We start from the raw sequence: 17480 nt of genomic DNA on the forward strand, positions 1-17480 counted from the left end.
CTCAGTATTTAGATCAGTCTGAGCGTTTGGCTCACACTGTTTAAATGACAGATGCTCTCATCATTTGAAATTTTGATTTGATTAATATGAACATATATAGCAGAAGATAAGGAAAAGCAAGAAAACGGCTCCAATGTGAATTGAGAGCAGTGTCCTTTTTAAGTTCTAAGTGCCGAATTTCCAACCTTGTCCCAGTTCAGCAACAATACACCTGTGCAATGACAAATGGACATTATTACCAGAGGCAATCTGAAGCATCTGGCCTGGCACATAAACTCAGCCTTTTCCTGATTAAGATGCAAAGACCATCATTCTGAACGCGCTTTTCCTTTTAGAGAACAACAGATCTTCTTATAGAAATACACAATGATAATGTGAGCAACTTAAATAATGAATCATTAAAGGCTGGGCAAAAAACTAATGTAATTCCAAAATAAAACCTTTTCTACAGCACTAATTACATCTAAACAAAACAAGTATTGCCTTTAAAACAAATTATCCATCTTAACATAAATGTAAACATTGCACTACTGGTAATATTGTACTAATAACAGTACTAACAAGTGGTTTTTTTGGTCCATTATGCAATGATAAATACATTTACTGGAAATGTTTCTCAAATAAAGTGTACCAAGAAAGAAACTGTATATTTTGTGCTACAGACAAACACTATTTCTGGCTGTAGCGTAGCAATAAATCCTGAGAATTAGTGCTGTGGATTTCATTTACACTGAATTAAAAACAAAGTGGGTATGAAGGTAATGTCGAGTCAACAGCAAATTAAAATGACAACGGATCACAAAGGAGAGATGTGCCAGAACAGAATGAAACATGATAATCTACTTCTAAAACCAGAGAAAAATTATATTCAGGTAATTAAGCACATAACCATTTATTAAAACAGTATTGGGACAAATTTTAATACTGGGTTAAACAGTGTGGGACTAGTAATGCCATCGTATTCAAGAGCATTTTCCTCTTAATTTGTGTTTGAGGGTTTTAAGCAACCTCCATCAAATCACAGTGCCGGCAATTTTCCTTAAGGTCTGGCTAAACTCTCTTCAGGGTGCTCTATGGAAATACTCTGCACATGACTGAACGGTACAGTGACTTAAACTGAAAACAGTTCATCTACTCAGAGCCGTGTCCCCCGTGGGAAATGGTTCGTTTTATCTTTTAGATTCGTTTCAAACACAAAAGACTTGGAAGGAGCTGGCATAACAGCGACCATAACAGCACAGCACAAAGGCCACTTCACAGATAAAAATAAAAAAGTAAATCTTTTAAGAGAAGTGAACTCTCTGATTGGAAGTAATCCGTGGGAGGTTCAGTAAACGTTGCATCCTTTGAACTTGGTGGCTGTACTGGTGAGGCACAACTTTTACTTTAAAGGGAAACGTTTCCAATTACTTTCCACTTTTCAAGTTTCAGTAAAGCTTGGTGAGGAAAATCTAAGTATTTCCAGACAAGTTTGTGTTTTCCATGGAAACTACAGGTGATTTCAGCAACCTGCTGGCAACCAAAACAATCACAAGGTGGTTTTGCAACAGCATTTATTACTATTTTTAAATGGTCAATCTGCAGCAACCACTCGCTAACCGGTTGAGGAACACATTCTTCTCTAGTGGCCGGAAGCTGTGATGAGGTCACTAAACAGTCTCTAGGCCTGTGGGACTTCTGTTCAAATCCTCAGACCTGCTTACTCTTTCAAACTTCAGCACAAAGCACACCGCAAAAGTGAAAATAAACACAGATGTGGCTAACTAGAAGCGACAAGTGATCGAGTCCTCCAGACAAGGGTCTTGTGAAGGAGCCTATGAGTCCACATGCCTTTGCTAAATACGTTCACACACTGCTTCTGTGGGTGTCATCTGTCTTAATTTAGCACATCACTCCCAGCAGTCTCAGAAACAATGCTGTTATTTATTAATAAAATATGAACAGTTATAATGGGGAAAGCACGGTTTCATCGTCTAGGCAACCAATGACACCCACCCCAAATTTGAATATTTGAAAATCTTGACCTTTACTTTTGAAGTCACGTCCACATCAGGCAAGTGTGAAACATAATGGTGAATACTCAAACATCAGAAAAACTGCTAACCCATGAGTGTCAAACATTGGGCCTGTGGGACAGAATGGGAACCCCAAACTAAACCATTACTGCTGATACGTAGCACATACGTTTTTAATTTTTGGCTACATTTACATTTTTTCCATTTTACGGCCTTCTAAGTGAGAAAGGCATCGCCTACAGTCTGAAACGCAGCACCAAGGTCAGTAAGTAAAAGATGAACCATTAAATAAAATAAGTTCCTGTTTTTCATCATCTGCCATATAACTTTCAGGTTGTTTTTTGTTTTGTTTAAACAATGGGTCCACAGTAAATGAAGGACCCAAGTTTGAAGTCAATATGAAAGTAAAAGGAAAAACAGGTGACAGGAGGGATGTTGAATGATAATAAGTGGCTTAAATTCATAACCTTTAATCGTCCGTCTTTGTTTGTCGACAAAGGAATCAGAATAAGCTTCCACGTGCATGTAATGGTTTAGCATACTGACAGTGAATGGGGACATTAAAGGAACCAGCCAGTATCATGACTAAATCACTGTTACCACTGCAGGCGTGGTGTGAATTTTCCGTCACAGACCACTACATGCATGGCCCAACTGCATTAAATCAGCGGTGCTCCGTAATAAATTTTCCATAAATGTCTTTGCGGACGTGGAAGATGAAGTAGGCCAGGACGTCAGTGCGCGTCAAACTGAGACTAATCAATAATTTCTGTTTCACCACCATGTCCTTGTTGCCTCTGTGGCTAAACTTGGCTCAGCACATTGAAGCGAGTGATTACTGTCATTTACAAAGAAAGACGGGTGACTGGGGCTGGAATATTCATAACTCATTCTAGATTGAGTATGAATGATTAAAGAGGTGTCTCCTGTGTGGTGGGAAAAGGGAACCAGAGTGGACAAAGCAGGTTTTTACACCAGACTGTGCCGTTTGTCACTACTCGATTATTACAGACTTAGCAAGCAGACTACATGCCAACATTTCACTTTCTTTCTACACCTCAGCTTCAGATTAGCTGTATACTATTTTCAGTTTCTCCGCATTACATTAATAAATTAGCTGCTGGCTATGTTCACCTGCTTCACGCTGCCACAACCACCAAAACCTATAATTCTCCACTTTTTCAGGTCCAGTATTTACCTGCAAAATTTAAAGGTGCTTTTTGTAAAGACCCTCTGAAAATTGAAAACTTTCACCACATGGTGGCAGCGTTTTACCAGTAGGTTTTCATGCAGCTGATCAGCCCAATGTGCATTAAACGGACTACTTCTCATTAATGTAAATTTGTAAAAACTATTAGTTACCCAAGTCAGCAAAATACAACAGTAATATATGAATGCTGAGCGAACACTAGCTTGAATTATGTTGGTGTCATTGTGAACACTGCACTTAGTCCACGTACCATCTTGTGGTCAACATGGGTGTTATGCAAGACTGCAGTTAACTTATTTGAACTTCAGTTAATATCTTGCAACACAATTTCATCTCTGTCACAGCCCAGAAGAATGGTGCTAGAGGCAGCGCAGAATCATTTTGTATTTAACGGCTACGTTCTCTGGAACAATTTTGTGCACTTTTGTTGTTTTTTTTAATATTTAAGATTCTGGGTGTCAAACATGCAGCCTGCGGTTAATACCTCACCCACCAATGACTGTCTAAGTCTAATCATCCCATTTTTTTCAATGAAATACTAGCACTATTACTACGTTGTCTATGTCCAAGCGTGAGAAATTACAAACCTGCACCTGAACTCCACACTAGCTAAAGAAAATGCTAAAGAAGGGCTCTGCTTGGGCTCAAACCACCAACTTCTCACTGTGCTGCCACACGTAAATATTTTCACAATGTACTTCTGCCTGTTTAGGGACGTGTTCAACATTATTTTGCAATTATGTTGAACATGCAATAGTTTTACAGGTTAGCCTAGCTTGAAATAACACTGGGTTTGAAAGAGGACCATAATCTATAACAAGTCTGACACCCCCTGTCTTATATGGTGCCTAACATATTAGGAGTTTACCTGCATATAAAAAGGGTTTGGGCCTTCTGCTAAAGGAAAGCCACCTTGAGTGTGACAAGACTATTTGGCGTGTTTAAAAAGTGGATTTAGATTAATTAGATTTTGGTTTATTAAATCACTAGTAATGTCACAAAAAATGCACAGACTTCTATTAAGTCAGGTAACACAGTCTCTTTGCCTTAGCCATGCATTTACCAAACATGGTTATATGCACAATAATCCACAAAGACCATTTATAGGCAGAAAAATTCCTGTTAATGCTGAATAATGATTCAATGCTATACTGATAAACCATTTTAGAAACAGGAAATGTTTTATGTTCTTATCTATGCTCTGTACTGCGTTATTTCGATATATCTGAAATGGAGAGCAGTTATACTTTGTTTTGCACTATAGTGGCCAAAAGTCAGATTCTAAGTATATAAGAAGCCAGTTTTTGTGCATCAATGACCTTCTGGGCCGGGATCGGCCGAACTATCGCAGCCTTCCTTCCATGGCTGCAGGGCAGCAGTTGTGGTGTCGGCAGTCCCGCTGGGGTCCAGGCTAAACATGTGGTTGGCCCATGCTTTCGCATTGGGGTTGAGGTCCGAAACCTTGGCAGATTCCTGCAAAAGAACAGAGCCCGATTAGAGAAATCAACTTCAGCTAATGTATGTCACCACATCAGTATATGTAGTTACTAAAAAAAAGACAAGAAATGACATTAACTTCTTGGGCATCAACTTTGACTATAAATCATACGACTGTAATCGAAGAATTGTCTTTTACTAGTAAATATACACCTCAAAGGTCCTGAAAGTATATTTAAAACCATGCTAACAGACTTATGTGGCCTATGTTTCATCCGTGCAATTTAAAGAACAACAACAAAGCAGTGTTTCCTATACAGATTTTATGTAGTCCAACCAGCCACATATACTAATGTTTGCCTTGTTCACTCATCTGAATGAAAAACATCAACCACTATCCTCTCACTCTTATTCTTAAAGTTTGGTCTTGCTTTTCCCTACTCTCTGGTTCGCTGGCCACATTCCTGCTGTGGCGGCCTGTGAGACATTTTCTCAGTCTCTCAAACAAACTATTGCGTTGGACTGAAGCTGGCTACGACAGTCCGTAGTCCACTTTGCAGATCCTCTCTGAGCTAGAAGGCCACTCTAATCAGAAGAGCAGCAGGTGGAAAACTGCTTCATGCGCCATATTGTTGAGCTCACCGTGTTTGCGCAGCAGAGTTAGAACAACAGCACCAGCAAAGACGAGTGGAAGTGAAGTCCACCCAGGTGATCACAGACTCTGATCTGATTATATTCCTTCAGTATTTGTCACAGAGTACTTCAAAATTAAATATTTGAAGCAAGCATGGTTGTGCCTGTGTAAGTGCAAATGAGCTAACATCAAAGACCGAATCTGTAGGAAACGCTGCAACTGCTACAAATCAATCACAAGAGCCAAGCTAACATCAACCCACCCAGGTCACAGGGAAGGGAAAAAAAATAAAAAAATTCAACAAGATGGTGTCTAAGGAAATCATCAGGGTTTGCCTTCTACCCAATTAAAATCCATCATGAGTGACCCACATTATGGGGTCTCATTTTGTCAGTGACACAAGCTAATATAACAGTGCTAAAGAGAGAGAGAAGTGCACAAAGACTGTAGAAGCCGGTTTTCCCCACATGTATTGCTTTTTAAAGCAGTTTTAAATAGATTGCTTATTTATATTCATATGCACAATGAACTGTACATTTCAAAATATGCCAATAAAACACTGGATGTGCCAGACATATATTATAGCAAACAGTAATTTGGTTTAAAAAAAAAAGTCTTCACAAAATCTTTCATGTCTCAACTCATATTACAGTTTGTGAGAATACCAATACTGCAAAGCCTTCTACAACATTTTTCCTTTGCTTACTCTAAAGAAAAATACAGGGAAAGTATAAAATATGACATTTAAATGACAGATTCACTTGCCCAGAAAAGAAGTTTCTATTTCCGGGATTTCTCCTGGCTCAAAATTGGCCTTTCAGCTGGGTGACTGTGCATGTAAGCATGACTTGCTCAAGTCTAAGCATTTTCCTGGTCAAAATGTGCTTTACCATCAACTAATTTAAACCCCGCATTTAAAAAAAGAAAAGAACCCTTCGTTTCACTGTAATGTTTATGTAATGCCTTCTCGACTCTTTAAAATGGTCTACGCTGAGCATCAGAAAGGCGAGCATTCATCAGTGATGTTGTACATAAGTCTCAATCGACAACAAGACTCCTCAAACTAAAAATCGTTTGACAGGAACCAGGCTAATAAACCCCTGTTGTCTGCTGGAAATACTCACAGGATCAAAGCGGCAGTTCAGCATGCATGTCTCACAGGCTAAGAGGCTATAACCCAGAGCGGTGGTCAGAGTCAGCGTTTCACTCAACTCCTGAGGAACAGCAGGCCAGACGCTGCCTGCCGCTGGTGGTATTAGAGTCCACTGCATCCAATCCATGGCTAACACATAAAGATAAGGTCTAAGTATGTCCACCGGTGAGCAGAGGAAGGAAGTCTTCCGACCGACATTGGCTTGCCTCAGGCTCTAACCTGCGATCCTCTGAGCAAAGCGGCTGCCACCACCCCTCTCCAAGTCATCCTCGTCAAATCGCAGCTACCGCCACGCTCTGCCTGCCCTCCTCCGATACAGGCTGCTGGGTTGATTCAACAAATCTGATGACAGCACTGAGGCTCGGCTGCCCCGGTGGGCCAGGGCTGACGTTGCAGAAGCTGACTGGCTGTCTCGCTCCCGTTAAGCACCCGTCTCTGCTTTTGTTTTGTCGCCGTTGCACTGAGTCATTCCCCAGGAAAAAAAAAACAAAACGCTGGAGCTGTGCAGGCAGCGTCGAGTCGCACACCTGCGCTCAAATGAAATGCCTGCTCCGGTCTGCCACATGTTAAATCAACCCTGAGGCATCGCTCAAATTCAGACCTCCAGAGCCTTGGTTTTAATAGATTATTCTGCTAACAAGCTAAGTTGCAAAATAAAGGGCTGGGCAAACTGGTTTCTTTTTGAACATAGTAAAGAGAGGAGGAAGAGAAACAAAAACACAACAAGATTAAGAAGTGAGCAGCAAGAGATGTTGTTCCTCAGTCGTATTTCACAAACACGGCACTACGAGATCATTCACGATGTGCCTGGCCAGACAGAGACAAATCCCCGCCTATGCTAATAATCCATCCTTCCTCCAATGTAAAACTCCCACTCCTGTCCGAGCGGCTGCCATAGAAACTGCTGCTGACATCAATGGACGTGTACGTCCAGGGCATCGCTTGACCTTTCAAAATTTTAAAATGTTCCCCTCTCTCACAGACGAAGGAAAGGTTAGCAGCCTTTCTGATTGAGGGTGTATTTTTGGAGGAAATAGGAGAATGTGATTCATCACGAACCGTGGACAGAGATGAGTTATAGTCAGTGTCATTGGAGGGCAGCCGACGTAGCACCGGGTTTATTGCTCTCCCTCCTTGATGGAGGTGGGCTCCCAGAAGGCAGGCAGACAGAGAGACAGAGCAGACAAACCAGAGTCCTTAGGGAGGGAAAACAAAAACAGCTGAATTTGGACTAATCTGTCTGTCTGCAGACCGGAGGCTCCTCTTTCCTCTCTGACAGACAGATCTGGGGGAGATCAGATGAGCACATCACAAATACTACAACATGCATCATCCTTAACAGCATTTTCTACAATATTAGACTAATTTGGCAACTACAGATTAGTTGTTTTTCCCCCAGGTCATTATTTAGACAAATTTGAACAGTTTAACTTTTTTTTTATTTTTCTTTGAAACCATCGGTCTGGCGGCAGGACCATTTTACAAGCCTTCTAAACTCCTTTACCACTTGTTCTAAAGACAAAATGTAAACAATTTGGGAAAGACGAGAAGATGCCCTTTACAGGGATATTCTGTGTATCATGGTAGCACAAAGCATTCATAAGGTACTGTGTGAACACCAGACGGGGGACCTAGATTTTACAGTGTGTGCTTTTTATTCAAATGGTTCCAGAAAGATGACTGCAGTCGACCTCCATCTATACGCAGTTCAGTATTCGCAGATTTTTCTGTGGAAAGTAACTCCAAATTATTTGGGGAAAATTCGCCTATTCACAGATTTTTTGATTTGACACGCTATTGGCTGGTGTTTGCAAAGCAGCCAATCTAGGAGTGCCATTCATTTTCCTTCATGTTGAACAGAGTACCAACCAGTACATCAAGAAGGAGGAGGTGAAGATAAGGAAGACTGTGGATGTTAGCTTCTGTGGTAGTGCCAAGAAGTTTTCCACGTCTCAATTATTTGCAGTTCTCAGTTCTTTGCGGGCAGTTGTGGTTCCCAACCCCTGCGAATACCAGGGTCAACTGCATTTTGTAGTTTTACAGTCAAAATTACAAAATAAGTCCACGTGGGCTGTTTGATACTGGCTTAAACTTAACTGATGCTACGTTTATTCTTACACTAGAGGAGCTTTGCATGATCCCTAACAGTTTATTTGTATCGTCACTACACTTTACTGTAACATCATCTGATATTTGCTGTGCCGTTTTTATAAAGATACCTTATTCTGTTTATTTAGCTTTCTTGAGTTTTAGATATTTTACCTTAATTATGCTAATATATTTTTTATTTAAATCTATGCTTAATAGCTAAAAATATATTTTACCTTCTACTGTGCTTGGTTCGAGTGTTGGGGGTTGCTGAGGTAACTTTTAACCAGAGGTCAGCAAACTGTGGCTCAGTTAGAATTAAAACTAACCGTAACCCTTTTAATACGCCAAGTACGTCGTTCACATGTGCGCCTCTTTTTCTCCTGTTGCTTTGTAGGCGGCGCTAAAGCGGCTCTTCTGATGTTGAAGGTTGTGGATATATGAGGTGATGCTTCTATATCACATTAAAATATGACACCGCCTTACTCAATAACATTCTACATATTTAAGCTATTTTCTTCCATCTTTAGAAGAAATGGCAATTGTGCTTATTACAGCAAGTTTCTGAACTTCTCATCTAATGCAAGCTTATTCTTTGCCTTTATTAAAGTTCTCTCAGAAACGAGCCATTTAGCTCCTCTCACTTTAACGCTGCAACCTTCTTCCAGAGGAAAACAAAACTAACAGCATTATATTATTAGTCACATTTGTGTAAGAACCGTGGTTCTTTAAGACGATAACTCAAAGGCAAGCCAAGTCGTAAAAGACTGATCTAAGAGATTTGTTGACGAGGCTGGACAGTGGTGAGAAAAACAGTGGTGTGGTGTCTGTGTACTGGTGGCATTTCCCTGCTTTGGCAACAGATTTAAGAATGAGGATCTGAAATCTTTTGATATGGCTACCCAGCTGCTAAACTACATTTACACTCTTTGAGTACATCCCCTTCAGTTTCCAAAGCTGGATGACTGCTTAAAAACTAGTCTGCATTTCTGTCCCCACAGTTTTGATTACATCTGCATTCATACACAGAGCATTTTCATACCTGCATATGCAGTGAAACTGCAGCTTCTCTCTAAATGCCGTATGACCCACTAAAAAAATAAAATAAAATAAAAAAATAATATTTGTGAAGATTCCCGTCAGGCTCACTTTCTTTCCAGCTTGTGTCCATAATTGATTTGATTTAACATGCACAGCTAAAAATGGGTCACGCTCAATTTCTGGTCTGTTTCTGACACATATGTGCAAAGCATATGGTGTATCACTCCGTCTCTCTGTGTGAACGCAAGCGTGTGAATAAGGAACAACACAATTTTGGTAGCACCAAATGGCTTGAACATTTTTATCCATAAAACTGAGTGCTATTTTACTACAATTATATTTACAATTTGGTGTTTTACTGTTACAATTTTAAACTTACTGTATGGAGTGATAGGAGTGCCAAAATTAAATAAATACAGAAAATAATGTGTGAATTAAAATGGAAATAAAATTAATACACAATTAAATGCATAATTACTTAAAATACTAAATATTCATAAATCCACAGGACCCCAAGATGAGCAGTTTCCCTGCACAGCGAGTTGAGGCCGATCTGGTGCAGCCAGGTATCCCAGAATGAATGTCAAGCACCCTAAAATCTAAGTCAAGTTTTAAAATGGTACTGTTGCCAAAAAGTTCATTTGCAAAAGCACACCAGCATTTGTTGAGATCTCTGACTAAGTTGTAAGCTAACTTCAAACCAAAGCATTCTTTTAGACTACATGGTTCTTAGACCCGTCCCTGAATTTAATGGATTAGATTGACAAGTAAAACAAATTCAAGATGCAATGTAGCACCGCAACTATGAAATAATTAGAGAAACAAGTTTCAAGTAAAATCTATTTATATTTAAATGAATTATTACTGAATTATCAACACGTTTAATTAATTATTTAATCGTATTTACAAATTCCCCTCTGAAACTCTTAGCATGCCTTAATATAACTGCATAGCCCAGTAGTAAGTATTTTTTGAGATTACAAAGATACAAACTGCATGATTAATTGTTGCGGAATTTTATTCATATCTGACAGAAATGAGTGTGCAGACTAACCCGCAGTTCAATCTGAATTCTGAGGAAGTAACTGTTAACACTTTGTTTTTTTATGTTGGTTGACGATCAAGTTTTACTTCCTGCGGGCTCAACAGTTTCACAAGCTTTAGATTCAAGCCTTTGTTCAAAACTGAATTAGCTGGTAGCAGCTGGGTCATGTAGAGTCTACGGTCCTTTTAAATGCTCATTATATAAATGTGAACGTAACCTGGCCTAAACTACAGCTCTTGTGCGTTATATGATGTGGTGCTCTCTCTTTGCTCAGTAACCTTGATATGCTGAACTGTGTGGATTTAACTGAGAGCTGTATTTTTCTTCTCTGACCACTTTTCCCACAACGAATCCCACCTGAGACCTACCCAACCATGAGGGTAGTTTGCTCTTTCCTTTTCACTGCCAATCTACTTTCTAATCTTGTGCATCTGTAAATGACAGTGGAAAAAAAAAAAAAAAAAAAAAAAAAAACCCACCCAGCAGGCTCTTTCCATTTCCTAATTTTGGAGCACACGGGAAAAATAACTTTTCTTCGCCTCAAGGCCATCCGCTCACTTTCTGCCCATTTCCTCAATTGTGCATTCTTTCCTATTTGAGGAGGTTGACTGAAGCCCAACCTGAGGAGTCAACCCCTGTGAATGCTTGTTCTCAGGTCAAGTCCCCATATTTCACCTGTACTGTACCAGCAGCAGCTATGCTTCACTGCACTGAGGAAATTCCAGTTTCTGCTACAGTAAGAATTACCATTAAGAAACAGCGAGAGTAAGAATGTGTTTTGCCTTTTAAAAACACAAACGAGCATGAGATACACTCATAACAGGGGAGTGACTTAAAGCCCAGGAACCAACACTAGAAACACTCAGCCTCAAACCACAGCGCTTGGATAAAAAAAAAAAAAAACAAAAAAAAAACCAACAACAAAAAAACAAAACGAAAAATGCCAAGGTCAGGATGTTTATTACTACTTAAAGTGCAAATAGTTCATAAAAACAATTATCATTTATACGGACATACACTATAGGGAAGAGAAGTAGCGGGCTACCTACACATTACACCAGGAGCCGCTGGGGCATGTAAACGCTTGCCGTGAAGCTCCCAGCACACACAGTTTGTGTGCTGATGTTCATGTCAGGTTTGGCAGTCAGAAGAGCATTTGACTTTAATCACTGTGCATATCAGCACTCAACAACCCCAATCTGTAACTTTAAAGAGCTTGTTTTTAATCAAAACTGTCATACATCTTGCTGATATAAATAAGAAAAGAATTTGGGTTGATAAGGAGTGGAAAAAGCACTCTGTTTAAGGAAACAGGTGTGACTGATCACAAGACTTAATCATTTTTCCAGGTTTTGTTTTCATAATAGTAGGAAGCCAAAATTGTAACTGACAAATCTGGGTGTTAAGTTAGTAGCAAAAATAAATAGCATGAATAAATGTAGCACAATTAACATTTTTACCATCATTATCCTTTTTTAATAATTGTTGTAGGCCAACATTGATTGAGAACCCAGCTCAAACCGGAGCAGATGGCTGCTCCTCCTGGAGCCTGGTTCTGCAGCAGGTTTCTTTTTGCTAAAAGGGAGCGTTTCCTCCCCAATGTCGCCACGTGCTTGCTCAAAGGGAGTCGCTTGATTGTTCGGGTCTTGGTGTAATTATTGTTGGGTCTTTACCTTATAATACAAAGTGCCCTGAGGTGACTACCATTGTGATTTGGTGCTGTATAAATAGAACTGAACTGAAACTCCATTTGTTATACTAAATGAAAAACGCCTCATCAAAAAGTGCTGCAACATCTCACTTGTTGCTTTCATGATAAATACCAATATACATCTCTGCCTGCATTGAGGATACAAGCACTAAAATGTTATTTTTGGACCACACTGCCCAACCCTAATACAACCAATAATCGTGTAGCACCACCAGCCAAGAGAGCCAGACACCACACCAGAAAAGTGGCACAAACGCTTCTCAGGAAAACAGTTCGACCCAACCGGGGGAGGAATAGGAAACTTATGTTTTTAAATCTAGCTTTCACAGCTACTACACCTCACCGCCCACCTTCAGTCTAACCAGACACGTCTGGCCTGAGAAAAGCAGCAGCTGGTTAAGTGGACGACAGAGAAGGCGTATTTACTGTCACAGCCAGAATTTACCAGTATTTGGTCAGAGCCTGCTGTAATATCCCACCCCAGTGACCACATTTAGCCCCAACAGGCTCGCATGTGCTGCTGTCAATCAAACCTGCAGAGCTGTGAAGTTCCCTACGAAAGCATAGAGGTCATGCAGATGAACTGAGGAATCTCTGGGGGACAAGATTGAGGGCTAATATGCAGAGTCGCCGATAAAAGGAAGACACACAGGAATAACCACTTTAGCTCTGGCAGTATTTCTCCCTTGCAGCAGGCTTTAACTGGGATGCTTTCATTCTCACTTCCTGATCCGAAAGGCTTGTGGAACAGTCAATGTTAAGTGATCAGAAATGGAAAAATATTAGGTCCAGTTACATTTTGTGTTTAAATTTGAAATGTATTTTTTGAATGCACGTCCAAAGGTTTTCAATGAAAAATAATTAGCATATAAATAAGGAGCAGAGTGGCAGAATTTCAGGGTGAAAATAACCATGCTGGTGGGCTATTAGTACTGTCAAACATAAGTACTGTTGAAGTATAATGAAAAGAGATGCAGTTTTTCCACAATTCAGTTTACGTACACACCAATATATAAGGCAATATGGATCCTTATAAGCCTTTTTGGATTTCCGATGTTTATTTACTCTATCAATTTGGTGGTGGTCAAACACGACTTCCACAAACAAACAAAAACAAAAGCTTAACATGGTCTACTCCAAACACAGATGTCAGCAGTAAGACAAGTGATCTTTAAAAAGCTTTGAAATAAACAGCAAAAGGTGACAGCATGTGTCTTTCTTGCAGCAAAGAAAAACTACTTCAGTTTTAGACCAAAATCAAAGTGAAATAAAGTTTATTGATTAATTATTCTCAGTGAAAACCTACAAATTAAAATAATTACTTTCCAACCTGTGTTCTCGTAGCTGCAGTTAATGAAGTGTTAATACTGGGCAACAGACAAGGACCAAGCATAAAAACATTTACACATTTTCTACGTCAACACCTAACTACATGCAAATTCCAGGGACGATGTGACACATGCAGCTTGCAGTGCTGCAGTTCTAGTGCTGGCCTTCATCTAGAGGTGTTAGTGAGGTCTGGCTCAACAGGTTGCCGAGCTGAGAATCTATATTACACTTTAAGCATAAAGACTTGAGAAGATATGTTGCTGTTAGGCGACTTTAAAAAACTCATCGTGACTAGGGATGGGTATTGAAACCCGGTTCTTGTTGAGAACCGGTTCCCACTGTTTCAATTCCTTGGAATTTTTTTGCCATTTTTGCAAACGATTCCCTTATCGATTCCAGTCGCCCCGAATGACGTCACCACGTTGCGGAGCGTCATTAACCTGGCAGGAAACACGGCGGCTCAAACGCTCAAAAGTTTGGTTATACTTTGCGAGAATGGATGACAACAGGGCAACTTGCAATACTTGCAAAGTAGATGTTTCCTCCCTTAAACGAAACACTACGAATATGCAAAAGCATTTGCTCACAAAACACGCGATGACCTTAAATGAATGTCGTGTTTTTAATTCCGCTCCGGACTCGTGAATCTCAACCCAGCAGCAGCCGTAACGTTTGCACGTCCTCTCCCGTTAATGCGGCAGGTAAATAACCAACTAACAGTGCATATTATGTTACCGCGATCTGCCTTATTACAAAACCATTACTGTGCATTTAGGTGACCATGATGAGAGAGACAGACAGAGTCTGGCTCAGACGCTGGCAGTTCTCGCTGCAGTCTACCGGTAGCATCTCCTTTCAGGTCAGGATAGACGAATGTCTCCGAGCAGAGAGTAAGTTTGTGGTAAAAGGCTTGAACCCATTTGGCACAGCAGATGCCCCGATTTTCTGTAAGTGAATGTGTTTAATTGTAGGCAAGGACATTACTGGATATTCTTGTGTAATTCCTACAGAATAATTTATGTTACACTTTGTTAATGCTACAGAAGAATATTTATTTCATTATTTTACATTTACAATTTTTTTTCCTGGGGACCCTGTGACACCCCATTGAAGAGCCGTAGGCTGGATCTCTTAAGAGCTCACTGTTGGGTTTGTAAGGCCATGTTACTCCTAAATTTCTATCTTGTTCAAAGAGAAGATATAAAACAAAGTTCTAAGCTAATCGACCTCAGTGTTCTCCTTTTTTTAAAAAGAATCGATAAAGAATCGAATCGTTAAACCGAAAATGGAATCTGAATCGTGAAAATCTTATCAATACCCATCCCTAATCATGACTTGGTTGTGTTCAGCATTAGCTGCTATAATGATCGAGCGAAGTCCACCTTTAGAGAAGCTCTACATACTTCATGAACCCACTGATCTTGCTTCGTAGCACAACACTCAGGTCCCCAGATGCTCTGCGTGGAGCAACTGCCCTGCCCGGGATTAAAAAATTTTAAAAAAAGAGCTCTTATAGGTTAATTTATAGCAGGAGTGTGTGTGGGGGTGGGGGGGGAGGACTCCAGGCCTCAAGCGCCGGTGTTCTGCAGGTTTTAGATGTGTCCTTGATCCGACACAGCTGATTTAAATGACTAAATTACCTCCTCAACATGTCATGAAGTTATCCAGAGGCCTGGTAATGAACTACTCATTTGATTCAGGTGTGTTAATCCAGGGTGAGATCTAAAACCTGCAGGACACCGGCCATTGAGGCTGATTTAAAGCATCTCTGCTCTCCATATCATTCTACATTGTCACATCTACCTTGTGATGGATGGAGCCTTTCACAGCTGTTAGCACAGACTGTTTATGCTACCGGGCGAACTAACATTACCCAGCAGGTTGTTCAGCGGTATATTTTATTAACGTGGAGTTATTAGTTCACAAATATTGTGTGCCATAGGGTTGTCCCAATAGACAATATTGTGGGGGATCTGGGGGGGGAAATTCAAGCAGAGAGCTAATGTGTTATTTTTAAACTTTGTGTTTAATTTACATTTCCTAACCTTGTGTGGAAAGAGCAAAACGACCGATGACTGCAACAAGATGCAACTGTTTATTCTGTATGATGGAAGGCTTTAAGAGGCCACAAATCCTGGTGCCACCTCCCTCGGAAGATTTTCCAAAACAGTACTAATGGGAAGCATAATCTTTGTGAAGCAAACAAAGATTATGCTTGACTTGAACTCAGATAATGGAAATGTCTGGTTGACACCCACGGTGACCTTCTGCAATTTCAGACACACCCAGATGTACGTTAATGACACTTCACACGTTACACCGGCTCAGTCAGTGCAGACTACAGAACGAAACTGACTGATCGGTGTGATTCATCTTTAATATACAACGTGTAGAGAACTTATATTTCTCTGTGTTTAAAAAGAAGAAACCACATCTGGTTATACTGTTTTTCTTGTTATGATCACAACTTATAACTTGTGTTATTTTTTTAACTTACAAATATTAAGCAGGAAAGCCACTTAAGACTCAATCCCGAGTTTTAAACCGATGAGGACTTTTAAATTAGTTTTCTATCCCTTTTGTGTAAAAATGAAAACCATGATTATTACATTAGAACATTTTAAAGCATCTGTCATAGAAAAACAGTGTAGTCAGACCCACTCAGTCATTTTACTAAAAATAACATGTTACCTAAAGACAGGACTCAAACTTTGATGTGTCTGGCCTTCACGCTTCAACGAGAAATAAAATGTCACAGCTATGATCAATAGGACTGCTACAGGCCCATGAAAAGTGAGAAACAAAAACAGGTCATGGTTATTTAGTTACAAGAGTTGCCTTTTTCTTTGCCTCCCGATTCTTTATTGAACAGTCATCTATTATATGCAATCAGTGTGGGAAATCAGCTGCAGTGAAACCAGGCTGTGGCAGCTATGATGCCATTTTGGCTGGTTTGAGATACACCCCACCCCCCCAACATAGTTTAATATAGGCAGGCTGTTGCTGAAGAAACTTAAACTTTCTCTGGCTGATTTACCATGAAATACATCCATAGAGATAAATAAATGTGACAGGTAATCCAAAGTCCAGAAATAAAAACTGAACATTCCAAGATTCCAAAAGATAATTCACTGTGACAACTCATGTGACATTATGAAAATGCGACATGAATACTGACCTTTAGAGTATCTTTACTGCTACGCCCATTATAGAACAACTCTAAAGTAGTGCACGGCAGCACTTCAATATAAAATACAGATTGTATAGTATTTACATTCAGGTAAAATCTATTATGATGTCATTGGTTTCTAAGGGCATAAAAACTATTACAGGCTGTCTGCGGCAATGCAGAGGTTGTTCACTTATTCCAACACAAACTATAAGGATTGTGATCTGGACATCACATATAAAATCCTACAATTAAAAATTATAAACATGGCTTTGTGTACAAAACCATGATATGGGATTACAACATAAATGGCATAAAGATAAATTGGGCTAAAATGCATCCTGCTATAAAGACACTTGGAACATCTTACCAAGAAACAGTTCCCACACTAGTGTCTGTCATCTAACATACATTATAACCTTATATATGAAAAATAAATTCAAACGGGAGCTGGATGAAGAAATCCCAGAAGAGATCTGATACCACATGTGGATAACACATCAACAACACAATCACTGAAATTGAGGGAATTTAGTTGGAAGAACCAGATTGTTAACTTTAATGCTCCAAATTACAAGCAAACAGACAAACACTAAACAGCCATGCTGGAAATTATGAAAATGTGGTCATGTGGAACCAAACCACACT

General features: G+C 39.8%; 1 protein-coding gene across 1 annotated transcript in view; it reads right to left on the reverse strand.

Annotated features, from left to right (window-relative positions):
- LOC120736818 (la-related protein 4B-like) overlaps nucleotides 1–17480 on the reverse strand; it is a gene marked incomplete at its 3' end in the record, with an annotated part of 36674 nt that overhangs the window by 12149 nt on the left and 7045 nt on the right. Inside the window, 1 exon segment of the mRNA XM_040037140.1 lies at nucleotides 4545–4698. Within this exon segment, the coding sequence (XP_039893074.1) occupies nucleotides 4545–4698 (154 nt within the window).

The sequence above is a fragment of the Simochromis diagramma genome, unplaced genomic scaffold (genome assembly GCF_900408965.1).
Source record: "Simochromis diagramma unplaced genomic scaffold, fSimDia1.1 OVJJ01000078.1, whole genome shotgun sequence".
Classification (NCBI taxonomy): domain Eukaryota; kingdom Metazoa; phylum Chordata; class Actinopteri; order Cichliformes; family Cichlidae; genus Simochromis; species Simochromis diagramma.